This window comes from Perca flavescens, chromosome 12 (assembly GCF_004354835.1).
Source record: "Perca flavescens isolate YP-PL-M2 chromosome 12, PFLA_1.0, whole genome shotgun sequence".
NCBI classification, from domain to species: Eukaryota; Metazoa; Chordata; class Actinopteri; order Perciformes; family Percidae; genus Perca; species Perca flavescens.
In genome coordinates this window covers 24,285,349-24,308,115 of record NC_041342.1, presented here as the reverse complement: position 1 = coordinate 24,308,115, position 22,767 = coordinate 24,285,349, and the positions used below count along the sequence as shown (strand labels likewise).

Below are 22,767 nucleotides of genomic sequence, written 5' to 3'. Positions count from 1 at the left end.
ACGCCATATTTCATTCCTCCCAGCACATAAATCACAGAGCATGGCTCTCTGTCATAATATATTGCTGTTTTGGCATCAGGTGGATCCCTTCCTAGACTTTCCAACCTGTCCAAAGCAGTTTCCAGAGACACTAAACCCCTAAAACAGGAGACAAGGTTTGTGAGCCAAACAACAAATCTTTTATTTACACTGAAGCTTGAATCACACTGAGGGAACGACCGGTGCGAAGCCACTGACTGAAATGTGGCACACATTCCAGACAATTCAGTTTGCAGAGTATTGCTGTTGACTTTTTACTGAGGAAAAAAAGACTGCATGAGCCAATGAATGCAATCATAGCTATCATTTAAACATCTCAAATGGGTCCTTATTTTCAACAACTGTAAAGGTTTATACAAGTGATGATAATAGAAGGTCATAAAAGGCTCCCAAATAGAAAGACTTTTTGAGAGAAAACCAGCAGAAGCAAAGGAGAAAAAAGAAGAATGATCTGAAAGTTGAATTGGAGGATTTCAGGTCTGTAAAGTCACATTAATCCAGACTTCCCTTTTGAGTTCATTGGCCTTTAAAAATCAGATATCAATCTGTTCAACAGATTATTCAAATTAACTGACCCCATCAGGTGGTAGGTTATTGCAGAGAGTGGGCTATGAGCGGTTTGGGCGAGTGGAAGTGGGAACACTGAGGCTCCCTGCACTTAGTGAAAACACCAGAGCAGCAGCACAACTGAAGGGTTGGGAAGAGGAGGAGGTGGGCAGCCACGGAGACGGAGAAGGCAGAGTAACACGGAGTCCCGCTGGAGTTCAGATGGACACATGTGAAGAAAGATGATGCCAAACAGAGGGGAGAGGGACAGGGAGGTGCTCAGTACTTCTTGAACTCTACGTCGTCCGGTGGGTTCATCTCCACTTTTCTCTTAGCAACGTCCATCCAGTTGGTGCTCAGGACTGTACCACCGGACTCCATCTGCACGGGGAGGAGAGGCAGTACTGTAGTTACGCAACACCTGCTCTCTGCTTAACAAGGCTTAGGGCTTAGATCACTTCATGGCAGCAATATTGATAACATATGTATTGATGAACAAGGTGGACCTTTTTGACCAGTAACTCGTTTTTATTTAAATGTTCTCGTTAGTTCATAATAAGCTAGAAAGTCGAAGAATTCAAAATGCTGATTTCCCTATAAACTGACCTTTATTCTCTAGTCCTCTGCTCTAGGTTGTTTAAACCAAATGCAGAAATGACATGAATGTTAAAACACTGTCATCTTTAGGCTGCATGTTGGAAATGACAGCAAATTCTTTTTCAAGTTTACCGTTGGGCTCCAGCGTCCCAAAGTCATACTGTTAGTAACAGAATGCTGATTCATCCCAATCCTCAATCAAACATTTAGTTGCAATCATCATACGCATATCTTTCTGTACACATGCAGTAAGTACACAAATATGTTGTATTCCAGCCCTCAATACAGTGAGCAACAGCGTTTACAACTCCTACAAAGCCTTTATGACTTCTTCCATCTATGGATGGCAATGTCTTTCTGCCGGTCCACCACTTCGGTTCTGGACTGAAATAGCTCAACAACTACTATTGGATGAATTGCCATGAAATGATGCACAGACATTCATGGTCCCCAGAGGATGAAGCATGGATCCTTGTGTGCAAAATATAGTTGGCTACTATTTCTCTGTGGTTTAAGTGATAACTAGCGAAAAAGGCTCATCACTAAAGTATAATACTTACAAAGGACTTGTTCATGGCTCTCTTGACCTCGTCTGAGCCATCGCAGTAGATCTGCTGGAAGAGCGTGTTAAGGGCTGCGTCTCCCTCCAGCTTCTCATTTTTCTCCTCTTCGTGGATGTCCAACACCACCTTGTCCCATTTGCAGGCGTTGAGGGACGATGATGGGTACTGATCTGATGGAAAAGGGAAACGGTGTTTAAAAGGCTACACTTCATTTAGTTTCAGATAAGACCAAGTCAGAGGGATTTTAAACCAGCTGACAGGCATTTGGCAAGACGTTAAGCAGAGCTCTTTGATCACCCTGAAACAAACAGCTTAATGTTTTTATGAAACAGTACCGTGTTAATAAAGGTTTTTCAATGAGACTGGAATTGACTTTTATCACCTAATCACACCAAGGTGTATTGACTGAATTCATTTTGCTCACTTTGCTACTGAATCATCCAACTCAGAAGCTGAAGGATCACATTGTGATTTGATTTCTATATTTTCAGGACGAAATATGCCCACTATAATCCCAACAAGAGATAGAGAGCGGGAAATGAAATCCAGACGCAGATTTACATAAATACAGCACCAGACGCACAGTAGACATATTCAGGCCAATTGTGGACATGCGGCAATATGATCCCATAAAGTCAGATGTCAAATATCGTGTTTAAATGAAACAATAGTCCAAGTTGTAAGCAGGCATCCTAGAGGCTGAGCTGGTTACATGGAGAGGATGGTTTGGCTGCCCACTTAACTCCCCCTTCCACACATACTTACATAAGCAATTAATCCTGTCAGTAATGTGAATGTGTGGGCTAAAATACTGAGTCATATTTTGCTGTCATACCTTTCCCTCTCCCTGTAAACTTTCGCCGTCAGACTAATCAAAGACTCTAGCAGGGCTTGACTGCCCACTCTCCTTTTAGTGCAGAACGGACAAACACAGGAGCTTATATCGATCTTTGCAGAGAGAGAGAGAAAAAGAAAGAAAGAGAGAGAAAGAGAGAGAGAGAGCAATAAGAAGAGGGTAAGGGTGAAAGGGAGAGACAGGGAGATGAGAACAGAGACCAAAGGATAGTTGTGTAAATGCAGAAGCTGTGGACTGACTTGGATTGAAGTGTTTGATGTTGGACTCCTGTCCTTCTCCCTCCAGCTTCTCCCATCTCATGCCATCTGTCTTCTTCATCTTGAACTCCACCTGCCAAAAGAGAAGGGTGACAAGGTGCGGGGAGAGGGAGAAGAAGAAGAAGAAGAAGAAGAAGAAGAAGAAGAAGAAGAAGAAGATACACCGTTAAACAAAATGATTGTCTTTGGTGCGCAGGACAAAAATAGCGCTTCCATTAGAGCGACATCTTAAAAGTACAGGACATCAGATCATTATTGAGGCCAGAGAACCTGTCTGTTCGAAGCCGCTGTCAACCCAGCCTGCAAGTGTATATGTATGTTTGTGTGTGTGTGTGTGTGTGTGTGTGTGTGTGTGTGTGTGTGTTGAGAGAGAGAGAGAGACATCAGGGATATGCGGGGGCACAGCTCAATCTCGAACCACACTGACAGACATACAGCACTAACGAGATGCCTGTCAGCCAGAGGGCCAGTGTGAGAGACGGAGCGGGCGGGAGGAAGGGATGGAGAGGGGGACGAGGGGGGGGGGAGATCCTAATTCCACACAGCAGCGTCTGATCCAAATCATTACACCAGGAGAACATGGGAGAGGAGGAAAACAATGAGGGGAGAGAAGACATGGACACACGCTTTTAACACTGAGCTGCATTGACAGGGCACATACCAGCGAGACACGCAAGCCCCCCCCCACCACCACTCATTAACGGTGCGTGCGTTTGATACGTGTGCATGTGAAAGACAGCGCTGGTTATGTAGGTGCAATTAAGGAACATTTCTGCTCTGCTGGTCGATGTGATGATTCATTTATGAGGGTGCCAGAGGAGAAGAGGGAACCAAGAGGTAGACAAGGTTAGAGAGGAGGAGGCAGAGAGGCTGACTGGCACCGAGACAAGCGTGAGTGAGGGGAGCAGATTGAGGGGAATAAGATAGCTGCTACCTCCTCCGCCGGGGTGATGAGCTAGTGCGAACTCGGTACACTGATAGATCACTTTGGTATGTGTCAGCGCTTTCTGCCCCACAAAGGGCCTCGTGCACAGGGAGGCATCTGTGCAGTGTCCAGAATTAACTTTTTGGCTCACCTGTGCAGGGCTGAGAAACTAAAAAAAGAACATCTCTGCTGAGAATACAGGCCACTGCCCAAATAGTTCATATTCATCCTTCAAAAAGAATATGACACCTTACTTTTTGCAAGTTTGTGCATAAAATCTGATTCTGTGAGTTCATCTAAACACCCACTCGGACATTTCCACCCCCCTCAGTGTGTTTCAGAAATGGTTGGACACAGACACCTATTCTGTCGGAAGGTTGCATGGGGGACGCAACCTTCCGACAGAATAGGTGTCTGTGTCCGACCATTTCTGAAACACACTGACATTCACACCCACCTCACGCTGTGATTAAGAGGGTGTAAAGAGGTGAGAAAGTAAGCAGGTTTTGAACTGTAGAACAGAGCTCGACACTCTGAATGCTTTCAAAAGAGACCGCCTGAAAATGTGCATCGTTATATCCATATTTAAATAATTCATTACATCTTGCCCCTCATTTCAACCCGCCTTCAAATGTGGCCGCTTATATCAGTTATAAACACTTTTGCCTTCTGATGAGGTTGGACAACATTTTGTAGGAAGAAGTTCTTTTGAGGGTAACCCAGCACCTTACAGTAATCATACTGTACATACAGGGAGCAAATAATAAAAGATTGAATGGAAAATGAATTTGATTTTGAAGCAACTAAATCAAACTGCTCCAAAGGTGTGTCAAATTAGTCAACCCCTATAGAGTTTTGAGGAAAAAGAAGTTATTTTGGGCATCTAGGGTTGGTTCATTGAATTAATTTCATGCATAGACAATGTTAGGTTACCATCTGTCGGAGCACTTCAAAAGCTTGGATTTGCATGAAACTCTGTTGGCTGAATCATCAATACAAAAGACCAGCTACCGTTTTACAAAATATCTGGTTCTTTAATAAAAATTCAAAAGGTACAAGCCTGTGTGCATACAAATGTAAGGAAAGAAGTTAACTAAAATTTCCATGGGGCATTTCAATACGGCGAGTAGAAAGCAGAGTTTACACATTCAGCAGCTTAAATCAGTTCACTTTCGGATTTTGGGTCATTTGCAGGTTAATTTGACAACTATGGTGCTGTGCGACAAAAATACAACTCAAAGATGAATTTATCCTAGTCTAATCTGAGGGGTGTACTACGAAGCACGTTTGACAGAGCCAGGCTTTCTTTGCATTAGTTGGTCCTGTTATCCCATTCGACATAATGTGTACCTCGAAAATGCACAGTTTGTGCTACTGTAATTGCACGGCTCCGTTCGGTGGCATTACTAACGTTAAAGTTACTGCTCAACGAGTTTGCATTTACAACATATAAAATGAAAATCTGTATCGCATATAGATTGACAATAAACTATAGAGTAGTCTCGCATTGCCATACCTTCCTCCACAGAGCTGGGGAGGGACCAGGGCTCGAGAGTGCGACCAATTTGGTCGCAAATGCGACCAAAATTTGTAAGGGTGCGACTAAGATTTTTCCTAGGTCGCACCGGGGCACCTAACGTCCTCGCATCCGCTGCCTCTCCACTAACTAAGCAATGTCGTTTATATCGATATGGTTTAATGTTGCGTTACAAGACCCATTCCTTCTGGAAAGCCGTGCCTGTGTCTGGATCTCTCCTCCGCGCGGCCCCCCCATTCACTCACACACCGGCCGGCTCACCTGCAACATGGAGAGACACAGCGCCGCTGGTCCAAACTCCCGACATTTGTCTTAGTTTTAATTGTTATTAACACAGCTGTATATTGTTAAGTATGAGAGGGAAACCTGTATTGGTACCAGTGTTTCCGCTGGTAACTCTCTGTTACTGCGGCCGCCATGGTGAAAAACACATTAGAAGTTATTAAATGCAACTAACTTCAGTTCGTTGAGTAATAGCGTGTAAGACGGAGCCTGCTGGATCATAGTTCATAAAAATGCAGCGCAGTGACAATACAGACATTTCATAGTCGACACAAGATGTGTGTAACGCCGCTAATGAGTCAGCCGTCACTGAGTAGCCTAGCATATGCTTCAGTCCATCGCACTCCCTCGGTCTTTTTTTTTTTTTTTCTAAAGATTTCGGCCTTTATTTTGATAGGAAAGCTGAAGACATGAAAGGGGAGAGAGAGGGGGGGGATGACATGTAGAAAAGGGCCGCAGGTCGGAGTCAAACCTCTATATTTACCAACTGAGCTATCCGGGCGTCCTCTTTCTCTTTTAATCAGTCTGTTATTGTTGTTGAAAGCTTATGAAGGAGCTTTCTCATATATATATTTTATATATCCTAGGCTATTTATTTTAGATAACTTTCATTTACATGTGTTGCAGCTGTATATTTTCAAACTGGTAAAGGAAACCCTGTCTTTGCATTTTATTTTAATCACAATCTGTTTTAATAAAAGAGTTTGTGAAAAGTGGCGTTGACTTAAAACTTAACATTTAGCCCACTTTGTAAAAAAATACAGAGCTATATATCGTGTATCGCCATTCAGCGTTACGGCGAAGCGAGGAAAAATTTGGGTGCACCTAAATTTTGTGCTGGTGCACCTAAATAAAAAAAGTTAGGCGCACCAGTGCAACCAAGGCAAAAAGTTAGTGTGGAGCCCTGGGAGGGACATACTCTGGTTTAATGGCATTTCTTTAAACCAATCACAATTGTCTTGGGCGGCGCTAACCTGTTTTGGTGGAACGTGTACGTTCAAAAGTTGTTTTAGTCGTGCAACATTAAACTCAGATTGGACAGATCGTCTAGCTAGCTGTCTGGATTTACCCTGCAGAGATTCGAGGAGCAGTTAACCATAGTCCTCATAAATCGACCGGAGTTTAATATTTCAACACAAAGAAAGAAGTAGGTAACGGACGTCTGGGCGAAAAGAGCGTGATCCGGCGGAATTTCCGGCAGCACCGGAGCCATCCGAGAAGTGGAACTTCGTGGATATAGACCAACTATAGAGTGACGCTATTTCCAAAAGAGTTGATTAGTGAAAGGTGCTTTTCAGCTGATTTCAATGCGAAACTGATCATAAACTGGTCAGGACTAGGTCTGCAGCATAAATTGCTATGGTGATCTAGTCAGATTAAAAGAGAGCCACCATCGTAACATCGTTAAACTCTGGCTCTAGGCTCAACATACCTCGCTAACCCACTAATCTCGCTACGTATTGCGCCCCTCTGGCTTGCCCCGCCGGCTTGTGGTGACAACATGCCTTTTACTCACTCTGTGCAGCAGCGATGTATTGTGTAGAGCTGCAACGATTAGATGATTAATAAATTAGTCAATCAACAGAAAGTTAATAAGCAGCTATTTTGATAATCTATTTTGCATGTTTTTTTGAAGCAAAAAATGATTAACAGGTGGCCGGGTTGGTTCAGTGGTAGAGCAGGCGCACACATACTGAGAGGTTTATGCCTCAACGCTGAGGTCCGGGGTTTGAATCCGACCTGTGACAATTTCCTCCCCTTTCTCACCTAGCTGTCCTATCAAATAAAGGCGGAAAAAGCCCCCCCCCCCTCCAAAAATAAAATAAATGCTTAACATTCTCTGGTTTCAGCTTCTCAATAGAATTGGTAAATTATCCAGGATACATCAGTGTTTCAATGTTGATTTATTAAACCCTGTTCATCAGTTGTGATTGTTTGTGTTTGATAAACTAATTTCAATCGCTTTTTGAAACAGCTCCTCTTGGCAAAAAATCCTTTTAGTTTCTTTGACAGATGTACCTGCAATCTCTGAACTTTGAGCTCTGTTAGGGGTCTAGTAGTGCTTTCAAGACTTTAGTATGTATCAAGTGCTGAGATGCCAACCTGCTCTAATGGCTGACAAATACGGCTAATTGGCGATCAAACTAATACAGCCCTTGTAGCAGTGGGTTGAGGTTACATTTCTTTAGATTTTATGTCTTTTCATTTTTTTGTCTTTTGTTTTTGATATTAACTCTAAAATAATCTTAGTCAAGCTATCTAGGCAAAATAGTTCATGTTTTCAATTTTAACAAGGTAGCAACTCAACAGCCTGACTGACACTGGTATAGTTTTCACCTTGTGAGTCTGTCTGTGTGTGTGTGTGTGTGTGTGTGTGTGTGTGTGTGTGTGTGTGTGTGTGTGTGTGTGTGTGTGTGTGTGTGTGTGAGAGAGTGTGAGTGTGTGTGTGTGTGTGCCATGGAAAATGTGGTCCTGGAGACACCTACTGTAGCGGGAACTACCACAGAGGCTCTTTGGGGTACTTAGGTGTTTATATGTCTGTCTGTGGACAGATTTTGTCACTGCGATAGCGTAGCAAACGTGCAAGATACGAAACTACACACTAAAGGTGTGTAGTTGTGATCAAAACTTGGTCAAGTTCAAAGACGGGTGTGGTCTAAGTAAAGGCGGAGGTAGTAGGGGGATGGGAATTACACTTTAAGCCCTTGGCCTGATTTGGTGTTGTGGTGGCTGTGATCCCATCGCAAGATGGTCTCTAGTTAATTGATCTATTAATGATTATAGAGGCAGAGACAAAGTCTTAGAACAGAAAAGGACCAAAGACCGTAGACCAAGTAAATTAAACGTTACCATCTTAAAATTACCATTCAGTGTTGCAGGTGCCATTCTTGTCTTCAATGTTTCTATAGTGTGAAGTACAGCAGGACTCAAGCAGCAGCAGCAGCTGTGTGTGTGTGTGTGTGTGTGTGTGTGTCAAAGTGTGTGTGCTTCTATGCGTGCTCATGGGCCATACAACATTAATCTGCTGCCACATCTGTGTTTCCTGGCTTTTAAGAGACATGGCAGGCCAGGCGCCATGTGTGAGTCTCTCTCGGTGTGCGTTTTTGTGTGTGTGTGTGTGTGTGTGTGTGTGTGTGTGTGTGTGTGTGTGTGACAGGCAAAAAGATGGCTCGTAAAGGGATGTGACAGCAGAGACACATACAGGGGCCACCACCCACAGGACCCCATGGGCTGGACTATACAAAAGTGCACTGCTATACACACAAACTCAGACACACACACACACACACAAACACACACGCTATTTACAGAGGGGCACTGGGATCCCGTGTGGTTTGTCACGTGTTTGTAACCATCCCCCCACCCCTTCCTCCCTGTCACGACTCCTCACCCAGCATCTTCTCCCTCTTTTTCCAGATCCCCGCGGATTTCAAAACAAACTCTGCAAGAAAGCCGCATAAATGAAATAAATATAAACATTCTTAGACGTTGACAGGCATGCAAATTAAAGAGCGGAGATGCCACTTTAGCTATTTGCCCAAAAGAGATGAGTTTGGAAGTGAATGAACGATCGAGTGTGGATTTGAAATTGCATTTTGTGTGCACGCGTCTGAGTGTGTGTGCGTCAGCCGTCTGTTCTGATCAAACACACTGGTGTGTAATTGGCTCCCCGTTGTCGCGGTGACCCCTGCGGTTGGAATGTCTGTCGTGGTGGAGGACAGGAGGAGGTCGCATAGACGATAATGTGCTACAGACGACACTCCCGCACAGCAAATATTTTGTGTTGAAAGATTACTGTTCAGCCTCTGTATTTGTATGTGTGCGTGTGTGTGTGTGTGTGTGTGTGTGAGAGAGCTTGTGTGTACGTGCTCGCACACTCACACCCGGCTTAGCCTCCCCCTGCTAAGTTGTCTTTAAAGACAGCGAGGAGATGAAGCGTAAACATTGTGGAGCGAAGAGTGCAGGGCAGCCTATTACAGAGACAGACAGGCCGACAGGCTCCGAGGGCAATGCGTTTTTTTTTCCTCCAAACGCTCATTAGGGATGCATGCCAATCTGGAGAAACTTGATTTGCTGATGCCGTTGTTCATTTGAATGTTTTTTTTTTTCCCCCCAGTGGCTCCTTGGCTTCAGAAAAATGAAACGGCTCCAAAATATTTAAATGAGACGTGCATTGAGAAAGCTGCTCAGTTTGTTGGGGTCTCACATTGTCGTGCATGTGTGCACACATTTCACCTGTAGAGTTTTAAAAGACTTAGGTGCTGTTATGTCGTCTTGAATTGCAATTGCCAATGTGGGCTTATGAGCTTGGTTGTGTGTGTGTGTGTGTGTGTGTGTGTGTGTGTGTGTGTGTGTGTGTGTGTAGGGGCCATGTGTACCGGAGGAGCCCAGTGGACCAGGGAACAGTCAGGGCTTTGTGGGAGAGGAGGAGGGTTTGAACACTCTTTTTCGTTATCCTAGAGGTAGAGGTGTTTGTGTGTCTGTGTGCATGCGTTTGTATGTGCAAAAGACATAATGTGTGTTTCTCTGTGAGGGGCCATGGAGAGACAGACAAAACAAAAGACAAAGAAAATAAATGAGGAAGAAAGAAGACAGAGACCGTAGAAAGATATGAGAGAGTGTAAGACCATCTTCAGCTGTGCTCTCTCTAAGACTGAGCCCTTGTTTAAGCTGCAACCCACGTGCACCTCTGGAATGCAGTGTCTGCTGTTGCCATGGAAAAGTGAGTTAGTGAGTAAGAGTGCATGTTTTTTTGAGAGGGGGCAGTTTCTGTGCAGGTCAGTTTCCACTCAGCACAGTGTAGATGGTGGATATATGCACACAATATAGACAGTCTCTTTCAGTCAAATTTAAAAAATAAATTCTTTATGTATTACTTTTTCAAACAAATTAAAGTTTTGAATGAATGCCAGGATACATTTTTTGATTATATCACCGTTATGTGACCAGGATAATGTAATAACACAGGTACCCAGCCTATGCATCTTTATTATCATAAAAACATTGTATTTTTTTCTTAAATGAACATAAAATTGACAATAGTACAGTACTAAATAGTTTTTGGGACCTTAGCTAATGTTAGCAATTCATTGCGGTTAAACAAAGAAACTGTAATTATGTTAAATAAAAATGTGATTAGACAATTACTGTTACAAGCCTATGTATGAGGTACTTATCCACAGTGAGTGTATTACCTACAGTAGATGGCAGTTGGCATGGCCCCAGTCTGGAAACAGACCTGAGGTAACCAGAGGGAGGTACCAGAGGTAAACGCATTCGACTGCATTTACCTCAGTATTCTGGAGAATCATCAGCTGTATCAATATCATCTTCACTCCGCTCTACTCATGTAGGTGGCTTGTGAATATTTTGTGTCTTACAGTGTTTCCTCTATGTTGATTTTGTAGTGGTGGCCGACCATGGCAAAATTTCTTCCACCACGGTATCAGAAATAGGGCTGTACAAAAAATGTAGTTGCGGTTGCCTTTTAAATGATCCTGCCAACATAATGCACACCCCCTGTTGGGTCCCGCTCACATTGCAATTTTACAACAAGTAGAACTATTCAGATGTTATTGGGCCCGTCCAGTTTAACTCCACATACTGTTGTGTTGATGTAGTTTATTGTCAAAACGTTTGCTTTCTTCCGATTCGACTATTAAATGAACAGCTCCACCAAAAACGTCCCTGCGGTGGGTCCGTTTTAAGTGTAGACCTGGTGTAGATGTTAAGTGCCCTATAGTTCCTCAAAAAATACACTCATTGTGTGTGAATAGAGGTGAATAAATATATTTGTTTGTGTTGCAGCAACGTGTCAGTTCCGTTTCATACGTAAAAATTTGCCAGCGGGGCGCGCGGGGGAGGGGGGGGTTGTTGTTGTTCGGACAGACCTGCCCCCAGTGCTTAAAAAAAAATCCTTAAAGGAAACACTGTCTTATTATATCTCTTTTTCATTTACATAAAGGTCGTCTGCTTACTATTGGATTAACTACTTAAGATTGTAAACACTTCCTCACGTGAGATTCAACTTTAGATAACTATATTATCATTTATTTTCCAGACTTGGTGTATAGGAATCTAATGGCTGCACTGCATCTGGAGGATCAGTCGAGGAACTGAACGCGTAATGAGATGCTGCCTTAGTAAAGTTAAAAATATGCAGATGCAGCAACAAATTCATGCATTCTCTCAGTAAATCTGGCCTAATATTGTCAAAATGTCTGATTTACATGAGGAAACCAGATTACAGTTTTGCTCTGACATTCAATAGTACTTATGTAATACTGTATAATTTAGTTATGAGTAGGCCACCTGTAGGAAGCAACAATAAGTGGTTAACTGGGTAATTATCCCTTTACTAACTATAAATTACAATCTTATGAGTTTTTGTTGAGTTACTTAAAATAGGATGTGCTTTGGAAGAGGCTGTGTCCAAAAACTGTGGAAAGATCATCCACCACCATCAGAATAATAGTTCTACACAGAGTACCAAGGAAGAAAGCAGAGCTTAATGTTGTATCGATCAATGGTCTAAAAGACGATTTCCTCCTCCTTAACGATTACAAAAACAACTCACACAAAACCTAAGTCTTGATCCTCAGGCTAAAACCTGACAGTGGTCTAAACCCTGAATCAGCACACACTCAGCCAGCCCGGTCATTAGCCCACATCCTCTATAATACACACTAATTAGTCTATGGTAAAAAATGCCCTTCCTACTCATTAGGCCTATAATCACCTTAAACAGTGCTGAGGAACTCTCAGCGAGTACAGCCCTAATGTGTGTGTGTGTGTGTGTGTGTGTGTGTGTGTAGAAGTGAGTATTTGTGCATATGTGTGAATCTCCTGTTAGCTGCTAAGATGAACTACGCCAAAGTCTCCACAGGAGCCGCACTGTATACAGCAAGAGTGGATTTTCTCATTTCTACTCCAGCTACAGTAAGCTTTACTAGCATTAAGGCATTATATGTAGTGACAGCCTACTTTACACTGCTTTAAATTATTGAAGAGATTAAGATGTTAATCTCAGAGTGGTTACACAAGTAATGATCAGTCACAATTTCAGTGAGGTGTTTAAACTCGCATCGGCATGGGTTTCTTTTACTATGACTTATTTACTGTTATTTGACATTTAAGTCATTAACAGTTTTAACAAAAACTACGACTATAATTAATGATCAGTTATTTAGATAGTAAAAGCCTGAATACAGATAATATCATTTGATGCTCTCTGGCAAAATTGCAATTCAGAGATTTAAAGCATAGTCAGAGAAGGGCCCACATTTCACCAGTGTGTGACTACATCATATATTCTTTATAGGTACGTAAAACAATGTTCCCTGACATGTTTAATAGTCGGCTTCTTTACTGTTGAGAGTAACTACGGGGACGTTCTCACTGATTCTGAGTAAAATGTAATACATTTTTGTTGACTTTCAAAAGTGCTTCCATGACCTAAAAATGTTGTTTCTACCTTGTGTGTTTATGTTTTTTTCAGTTCAGAAAAGCGGTAAACTTTTATATTCCACTAGACCTCGGCTTGCTGTGGACAAAAACTGAAAACCACCATCTCATACTACTGTATGTGTGAAACAGGTTATGTGGTATAATCTGTAAAATGACCTATTTGTTAAATTCCGTGTTATTTTATGACCCCCCCGCAGAGGAAATACCATATTTACTGACTTTCCCTCGACTTAAATACACCTCTGAAATCTCAGATATTCCAGAAATTAAATTACCATGACCAATTGTATCCTGGCAGCTACGTCACCTAGTTTGAGGCAGTCTTATTATCTCAAGACATTGAGTGTTGGTCAGTTGTGTTCACTGTGACCCCAGAAAGGACAAAACAATGCAGTTTTTTGTCCTGTGCTCTCCTACATCAGAAAAAATTGCAAAGCATTGATGTGCACAATGGACCATTAAACACAATTGGTATTGTTGAAAGCATGCAGGTCGGACAGTTTGTTTCTGCTTCATGAGCATGTCATCTGTCACAGCAAAATGTCTGTCAAAAACATGTCAAAATCATCAAAAATGTATGCCAGAATTTTCAATATGCAAAGCTGCTGAGGTTAAAAAAAACAACAACAACATTTTCTTCCTAAAAAGTTGGCTCCTTGTTGATTTAGAAGGTTTCAACAACACACTAACTGGACTAGCTAAAGTCAAAGTGAATGGGATACCTTAGTGGTGAGGATCTTGAAGCTGCTCTGTTGAGGGACGATTGGGTGCAGGAGGTAGAGGTTGAGGTTATAGTTCTCCCCTGATGCCAGCTGTATCTTGGCAGAGAGCTGAAGAAGCCACAGACACCAGACATTAGGCATTACCCCTCATTGGCTGCCATTAAGTTGGGCAATGAGCAACTAGTAAAACATACAAATATTTAATAGAGTCTCATTCAAGGTAGTGCCATGACTATGAAGTAGTAGTAGTTTCAGAGTGGGCATTTTTATTTTGTTAGATAAGATAATAATTAACTATCCCCGTGTTGAAACTGTACCACCAATATTTCATTTCACTTAAGTGACGTCTCACATCTCAACTACATAATCGTCTCAAAAGAAATGTCAAAGGTGAGAGCTTGCCTCACTTATTTTGGTTCCTTTTTTGTGTATAAATTACATTCTTGGAAACGCATGAAACAAAAAGATAGAAAAGGAGTAAGAGGGGTGGAGGTGTCAACTTGTCCATGAGAATAATCATCTGATGTGGCTGGTTTGTCAGCCAAGAGTATCCTCACCCTGTCCCTTTCAGCCACAGAGTGACCAGTGATGATGGGGGGGCAGACATCTCTAACAGACTGTCACTCACTGGGACTGGGTGGGTGGCTTGTTGGTGTAGGGGGGACATGGACTTGGCTGTGGCCCAAATCCTCACACTCCTTATACACACTTGTCACTTTGCAAATGCTGCTCACATATAGAAAAGCACTAAAAACGGCCCACTTGAGGAATAACTCGACTGTTATCATCTTTTTTTTTCCGGCGGAGGAACACTACATTACTTTCATCATTTGCAATTCAACACCTACCATTTCACTAAAAGTGGACTTTCTGATTTGGGACCAAATCTATGTAAGAAGTAGTTCATCGGGGATAAAAAGCTTAGAAAGTTAGCTAAAGTAGCTTTTGGGCAGTTTCACAAAACTATCAAAGCCTTAATATTAATTCCCATTTAAATTCCTGCACTGTCTGTAGGTATACAGCTGCTGCATACTCAGTCACCAGGGAAAAGAACTGGAAACACTGCCTTTCATCTTTAATTTCTTTTGTATATACTGACCTAGTAAAAAATATATGAACTTATCTGTACTTCCCACCACAGAGGGAGTGTAACAAGTGAACTATTTCATTTAAAATGGGGTAAACTCAGTTTGTTATTCTATTAGGAAAGACAAAGCCATTCCCTGGGGTGCCCTCCAGTTTCCCCTCCGAGAGAAAGAAAGAAGTGGAAAGATGCAAAGGAAAAGAGAAAACGAGAACGAAAGAGGGTTGTCCCTGGAGGGCACTGCAGCTGATCCTAGATCAGTTATGCCTTCTATCTACAGACAATTAGGAGGTTGGAAAAGCTGGGGAGGGTAAATTGTTCTTAGATCTGTACTTTGGGGGCAATGTTAACAAGGCACCACTGGAGGCATAGTTGGGTCCATGGGGAGTGTGTGTGTGTGTGATTGTGTATGAGACCCATCTAATGGGCCCCCCTGAGGAAACACCCAAAAGCTAACCCATCTCTGTCACACACACAGAGAGAGAGAGAGAGAGAGAGAGAGAAAACACACACTCTCTTCATTTGAAACTGCATTTAAGTGTGTGCTTATACCTCTTTTTCCATGAAGTCTACACACACACCATCCTTGGGTACATTTTTTGCCATGACTGTGACAATGACTTGAGACTCTGTTTGGTACCAGTCACGTCTGCAAAAAACACACACATAAAAGTAATTAACAAGTCTGAAGACCTTGCAACAAAAACTTCAAAAAGCAACTCATCATTAACAAGTCTTGTCTATGTACACCGTTTCCACAATTATACAGAATGGGACTGCTTTAACACAATAAGGCTTGGTTAATCATACTTATTACTAATTAGGCCATCAATAATAAAACAAAAATCAAACACATAAAAACAGATGCTAGATAAGACATAATCTGCATTTATGCACTTACTTCACATGTGGAACCGCTGGTGTCTGCTGGGTCATTCAGCCCCCCGAGACAGAATGACAATTTGAGAGGAGGATGTGGTGATAAGGCAAGGGGATGAAACAAAAAGGACAAAAATGAGAGAAAACATAAGAAAAGAAGCTTAGTGAGGCTCCTTTCTTTGAACATGATGAGCATACAAGGCTGAGGCTCTCTGTCGATGCTGAGAGCAACAGTGCCCCCAGGTGGCTGTGCAGAGAAACTCACCCTGTTGATGCTGCCGATCTGTGTCTGCTCTGGAAAGAGAGAAGGAAAATTTGGGTGAGTGGCAGGTGGAAACATTTAATACACCCCCTTAAGTTGCCTAAATCGAACTCAAGTATCTATGATGATGAAATAAGAACACAACTTTTAACACACTTTTGTCTGCAGATAAATACTAGCAGACAGATATGCCCACACAGACACTCTCCCATTCTCCACCAGTTTGTTTACTGGTCCGTCCACGCCCATTAAAAGCCTTGTGAGCCCAAGCAAGCCTGATCACCGTTTACCAGCATGCTGTCATACATTATTCACTGAATTCATTAAAGAAAGAGAGCACAGAGGGGGAAGAGAGAGATAAGATGATGAGAGGCGTGTTAATGTTGTCTTAATGAGGTCGCGTTTGAAATGGTGAGGAGGGGGGCGTTTGGAGAAAAAGACTGTGTGTCAGAGTTTGTGTATTTTTAAACAAGCAGGGTGCCACATGTGATGGAATAACTAGGTGCCGCGTGTGGGTTGGTTGGTGGTAAACACACTGTCACTGGAAGAAACAACTGCTGCTGGTATGAGTGTAAGCGAGTGCAAGAAGGGTACTTTTAAGTTTTAGGGGGGGGTGATGTACACCCTGGTGTGCATTTGTCTGTGTGCGCATGCCGTCTGTGAGCAGGCCTATGAAGGAGTTTGCGTCTCATCGGGGGCTTTCAAACATCAGTAACGTTAACTCTGATGAATCATACCCCTCACGGGAGTATGTGTGCAAGCGGGTGTGAAGCGTGTTTGTCAAAACTCATGCTCTTGTTTACTTGAGATGATCCAGAGGGCCCAGGCATCACCAGCAAACAGAAACACACCACCCAGACATGGCATGCATCTTTTATCGGACTGAGCAGCTCTGCCTAAACACTCACACTGTAGATTCATGAATGTGTACAAGCCCATTTGTTTGATCAGATGGGCTGATCAGCTCTCGGACTGTGCCATTTAGCTTAGTGTTTGATAGCAAGGAGTAAATAGCATATAGAAGTTAAGAGTGCAACTGGTAATGGATTTGGAAGTCTGAAACAACAATTTTTTAAACTAAAACCGCCATAGGCAATATTGTGTACCAATACTTAATTCCTGTGAAGATTTTAAATACATAAAAAAAAAAAATTAAAGACTATTTAATATTCTAATAAACCTAAAATCAAAGACAATCAGCTCTAAATAATAATAAAAATACATTATAATACACATTATAGACGTTTCAGTTCAGCTACTTACCACCCATCATCTCCTCACACCGCTTGATCCAGATCTCAAAAGATTTGCCAGAAACTGTGGCAATCACAAAAAAGAACAGACATTTGCTGCCTTGCTCAGTTAAGGCAATTAGAGAATCTTGTGTAAACATTTAAGGAGGTCAGTTAGATGTTAATGTAGTCTAAAGTGGTTTGACTAAGTGCTGCAGAAGGCTAAAGTCATACATTTAGAAAGTACAGAAAATGTGTTTAATAAATTACCAAGGGTTATATAAGCAGCCCAAAGAAGCACATTCTATAAGCAAAATTTGTTCAACTCAAATTTTTTTCAAAAATGGCTTCACAGCTCTTTTGAAAGTGCTAATGATTCGCTTGAGTTTTTAATAAGATTTTTAAATCTTTTTCCACCATCCCATTGACTTAATTCTGACCACTTACTCCAAATAAGACCCACAGCATGTTTTATTTTTTTTTACATAATAACAGTTTGTTCTGTAATGACATGGCCATAAAAATCAATTCATGCACCTTGATGACATCTACGATGTTACAGCCATTACTGTAGCGTTTCCTAGTTCGCTTTCTGCTGGCCAGCTCCAGCTGTTTTTTCAATAGCAAAGCTGCTTTAAGTGTTACAAAAATAGTGCAAGTTTCTAGCTAATTGATAAATACAAAATTAAGTATATACAAATATAATGACGTGAGAATCCATGTGTTGTTAATAATGTTTTGTGTGGTATTTGGGGACCATCCGTTTGATGAACAGAGTTGGAGATAGCTGTATTAAAAGACATTAATGACATTATGGTCACTGATACTGTATATTGAAAATGGTGGTAATAGTGTTTAGGCTGACAATGGCTACAGTTGTGAACACTTTGGACAGACACTGGCTTCACTAGCTCATATGATCTGGACGTGTACTAACACTTGTGTAGTTACTGGTTTAAAATCTTTTAGTCCTTATCTTACATCTTGGAGGGATTCCTCGAGCCAAAGTCAATCTGGGCTACTCTGGGTCTTAAAGCCCAAAATGCACAGCAGCTCTTTTGTAACATCATCATGTGGCCAAATATTACTTAACTGAAAACAAACAAAGTCATCAACACATTCAGCCGTACTGAAGATGTGATGCAATATTTCCATCTAGAAAAAAGCAACCTTTTGATAATTATTTTATAAGGCTATACTAGAAACTATCCCAGAAGATATTTGCAACCTGCTATTAACTTCTTTTCTTGTAGTCATTTTTAACTATTTTTGCACCGAATGATAAATCAGTAACTTAAGAAAATAATCTGCAGATTGATTGATAAGGAACATAATTGTTAGTTGTAGCCCTAATACTGTATAGAAGATCAACTGAAGCTCAATGTTTGTGATCTCTAATTGAAATATTACAGTAGTATGGCCAACATTCAGGTGCATCTGGCTCGACACCATGTGATCATATGGAGTTAAATGCACAGGAAGAAAAAAAAAAACTCTTTCTATAGTTGCTTAACTTATTCAAATGTAATCATAATATATATAAATCAATATGTGGTCTTAACGCTTTACGCTCTAGAAATATACACTGGTTCTCTTTTTAAAGAGCTGGGTTTTGCAAGCACAGGCACTATTCCACTGATCTACAGCTGGTGTTAACACACCAAGATATGCAGCAATGTGGCAAAAAAAAGACCGTAGAGAAGAAGAAGACTGTTAGCATCAACTACAGAATCAAATATGTAAATAATAATACACAACATGGTCTCCTGATATACAGATAAAATGGACGAGGTGGATCAGAATAACCTGAAGAGTGTTCTACTATGCTTCAGGTTATCATGGGCAGATACCACAGGAAAATATGGAAAATGTTATTTCACACAGTTCCCAGGAAATTACTGGGATAACCTTTCAGGCACTGCTGGAGATTTCCACTATTCACACATGCAACCACATTTCCACCTTTTTACACTTGCCATGGATATGCCAGAATAGATGGAAGAAGGGGCAGTCCAACCGTGCTTATGCCTGCGACCTTTCTGCTTGCATTCACAACAAAGCCGTGGTGCCATTTTAATTCCTGGAATGTTACGAGGTCTTGAGGTGGGTAATTAGAGGTACGGATTTCCGTGAATATCAAATCCTTTTCCATTCACCTATGACCCCATGCAGGAAATATCCCTGCACATTTCAGGGAAAGACTGCATGTCTGATCATTGTAATCAGTTTGACCCACTGTTAGTCAGTGTAATAACAGGTAATAAGTCAAAATGCTTTTGCTATGTTACTTGCAGTTAATATACAGTACATCAAGCACTGATTTCAGACAGTGGTTAAAATGCTGACCAGAACTATGTTTGAAGTATTCAGTAATACACTTTTAAGACACCTGCCAGACAATTAGAAAGGAGTATATTCAAGGCCATAGTGTAAGAAATAAATATGATCTGTACTTTAAGAATACTGTATTGTATTTTATCCATAAAGCTAAAGGACACAGGTTAATCACTTTGTACTCAATGAGGAGAGTGAAACAGACAGGATGCTGCTGCAAACAGTGGTTGGTAGAGAGTGGGATGATGGAAAGTTTGTACTCGAGGCCAAAATAGGCTGTACTCACCATCCAGTTGGTGTCCCTGAGTGAAAGCTGCATGTGCTGACTCATAGTGGTTAAGGTGGTATTCTGCTATTCTGCAGTTGGGAGACAAAAACATGCCACATATACTTAGACAAGACAGTCTTGGAAAAATATATAAGTGACCTCAGACACAAAATTTGGATCATGTACCTTGTTAGAGAAATTACATAACTAAAACAATTCTTGTACATAAACTGTATAGCTGGCTGGAGAGAAAAGTTGAACTTCTCATTACATAACTCTTGATATTAGCTTTAACATGACTCCAAACTATTGCAACAGGAATAATGTATTTAACTTTCATAGCAGAGGTGATTGTGAAAAACTTCAATGGAACTGCTCATGTTTACCAATCAACTATATATTACAGATTTTGCAAAACAACACATAGTCATTGGGTCCATCAACCGTAGCTTTCGTTAAGTACATATACCAAACACCTATAAGTATGGTCTTCCCTCATTTTCTTTATCATATTATAGTACACACCCTGTTCGCATGAAAGCAAGGGGAAGGCTGGGTTTTAGCTGCTGTGCTTTTTTGGCATCATCAACAGCACCTGTGGAGAAAAAACAACACTATGTTTACCATACATATACATTCACCCAGCCTGTATCACTTAGAAAATGAATATTCATGCCACCCAAATTTCCTCTAGTGATTGATGACTGGTACCAGATTATTAATTCAAGTATCCCAAAGGGAATGTTCTTTTCTGCAGTCTAGACCACAACGGCTACTCCAGTGTTTGAGGGACAATACCAACTTATACTCATAACATAGGCTGTTACCAAAAACACAACAGAGTTTTCAATAGAATTTGAAGACATTTATATTTCCTGCAAACAAGTACAATCATCCATATTGATTCAAAAACATTGTGTTATATGTGAGATGGCTAGAGTGGCAGCGTTTGCAAGACTTGATGTCTACACTAGCAAAATGGGGAAAGTACTTAAGCTTCTGGAGGGCTCCAAAGCCATGTACTGTGGAGAGGCGTATAATATGTGCTTATTGTTTCATCACATATACATATGTTTATTTGGTTTACAGTTGTCTATTTTGTTATTATATTGTCTTGCATATTATGGTTATTATTTCATCTTGTCTTTGTTTGTTAGGGGGGGGGTTATGGGGGAGGGGATGTGTTCATGTTGTGAGTTGTATGTTTTGTTTTAAAAACAAAAACGTTAATCATAAAAAAAGAAGAAGATTGTGTTATAACTAATATGTCTGTCAAAGCATTTCGTTTACAGACTTACAGCTGTAGTTTTTGAGAAGTATGTGGGCATAGGCACGCTGGCAACACCAGTCAGCATTGTTAGAGTCTCCTTGCAAGGCCTCATTAAGTTCCTACAAGGAAAGAGATGAAATTTAAGTGGTTATGGTTCCTCCGAGTCCTACCATAAACATGCATGCCAAGAACTCCTGCCATTGCCCCTGACGTGGGTACTGGCATTACAACTGGAGTTGGTCCGGACTCTGGCTGCCCACTGCTCCAACTTAGTTAGGATAGGTTAAATGCGAAGGGTGTGTTGGGGCGACCTCTAGCTCACCCAATAGAGTGTGCACCCCATGTAAGCTAAGTCCTTGGCAGTGGCCCGGGTTCGAATCCGACCGCGGCCCTCTGCTGCATGTAGTCCCTCCTCTCTCTCGCTCTCTCTCCCCTTTCCTGTCTTCAAGCTATCCTATCAATTAAAGGCCATAAAAGCCCCCAAAAGGAAATATTATTTTATTATTTGGCAAATATTGTAGGACTGGAAGTGCTGGTTCTGAGTACCATTAATGACACATCATAGAGCAGTCTCCATTATTTACATAATGAACTAAGGAATAACTAAAAAGGATTTTTTACGTGTTAACATTTTAATAAAACTAGTGAATTGAATTAGTTACTGACTTGACGATTACAGTGCATGCTTATCATGCTGATAGCCTGACATATCTAAAAAGACTCTTACAAACGTTTTCTAGTAATAACGCCTTATGACTAAGAAATGTTGATTTGCAATGGTGGTAAAGTACAACAAAACATAAAATGTACTGCCAACTTCGAAATGGCACTGTTAACGTTACTTAAAGTTGTCACGTTAATGATTCCCTACTCGCAAAGTGATACTAAGAATGTTGATATACTATGAAACGTTAGCTAACTTGCTAGCTAGAGTCAAAATCTGAGCTAACACCAGAGACATTATTATCACCGACGCCAAACCAAATTTCCTTTGTAAAACAACGTAGCTAGCTACGTTAGTCAGAAGAAGTTAAGGTTAATGTGATTAGAAATAGCCACCTGCTACTTAGTTTGGTTTATGGCTAGCTAGCTAGTTAGCTAACGTTGATATTTACCTCCAGAGCTTTCTGTGGATCTTCGTCAATGAAGCTATCGGGGAAGCTGCTAAAGCGAAAGGAAATACTATTAGTTAATCGGCTGCAGAGAAACAAATGAATGGAAATTAAATAAAAGCTAATTCATTATGTTAAGTTGCACTTGCCGTTCGGTTGCCATGGATTCGCAAAGAATGTGGACAGTGTTTCAGGAGTGACAGGAAAGTTCTAGTAAAATGTGGAGAGACTTGAGGAAACGTGATAGTGGTAGGCAGCAGCCACAGCTCGAGCCCCAGGAGCAGGCATCAAACTGCACATCGCTCACACCTCCACCTAACGTCCTGGAGGAGTCATGACATGACAGCGTTCTAACGGCAAACTTTGGGCTACCATTCCTTAAATACTGTATTTCTTAAAGATATTACAACAATTATTATATACCGTTAATTGTATATATTAAATTATTGGACTATTAAACTATTTGAGTATGTTAATGTAGCTTGGGGAAGAGACAGGGGCTAATGTGACCTACTTTGTATCCATTGATACATCA

At 41.2% G+C, this 22,767-nt stretch overlaps 1 protein-coding gene across 4 annotated transcripts; it reads right to left on the bottom strand.

Moving 5' to 3' along the window:
• Positions 1–156: 156 nt before the first annotated feature.
• sugt1 (SGT1 homolog, MIS12 kinetochore complex assembly cochaperone) lies at positions 157–22,531 on the bottom strand. Of its 4 annotated transcripts, none has more exons than XM_028592924.1 (13): positions 22,382–22,531; positions 22,236–22,284; positions 21,149–21,239; positions 20,376–20,445; positions 19,869–19,939; positions 17,280–17,333; positions 16,020–16,048; positions 15,777–15,802; positions 15,428–15,524; positions 13,792–13,899; positions 2,841–2,931; positions 1,743–1,915; positions 157–966 (listed from the first exon to the last, which is right to left on the bottom strand). In XM_028592924.1, the coding sequence occupies exons 1-13, from the start codon at positions 22,393–22,395 to the stop codon at positions 865–867; spliced, it is 975 nt and encodes a 324-aa protein (XP_028448725.1). In that variant the 5' UTR covers positions 22,396–22,531; the 3' UTR covers positions 157–864. The 4 variants fall into 4 exon arrangements, with proteins under 4 accessions (XP_028448725.1, XP_028448726.1, XP_028448727.1 ...); XM_028592925.1 differs by having other exon boundaries at positions 15,777–15,799; XM_028592926.1 differs by having other exon boundaries at positions 22,236–22,281.
• Between the last annotated feature and the right edge of the window lie 236 nt (positions 22,532–22,767).

Coding starts and splice junctions, on each gene's coding strand:
- sugt1 (XM_028592924.1), bottom strand. Junction 16,049..17,279: donor GTGTGAGGAGATGATGGGTG/GTAAGTAGCTGA, acceptor CTCTCTTTCCAG/AGCAGACACAGATCGGCAGC. Junction 13,900..15,427: donor TAGACTTCATGGAAAAAGAG/GTATAAGCACAC, acceptor TGGCTTCTTCAG/CTCTCTGCCAAGATACAGCT.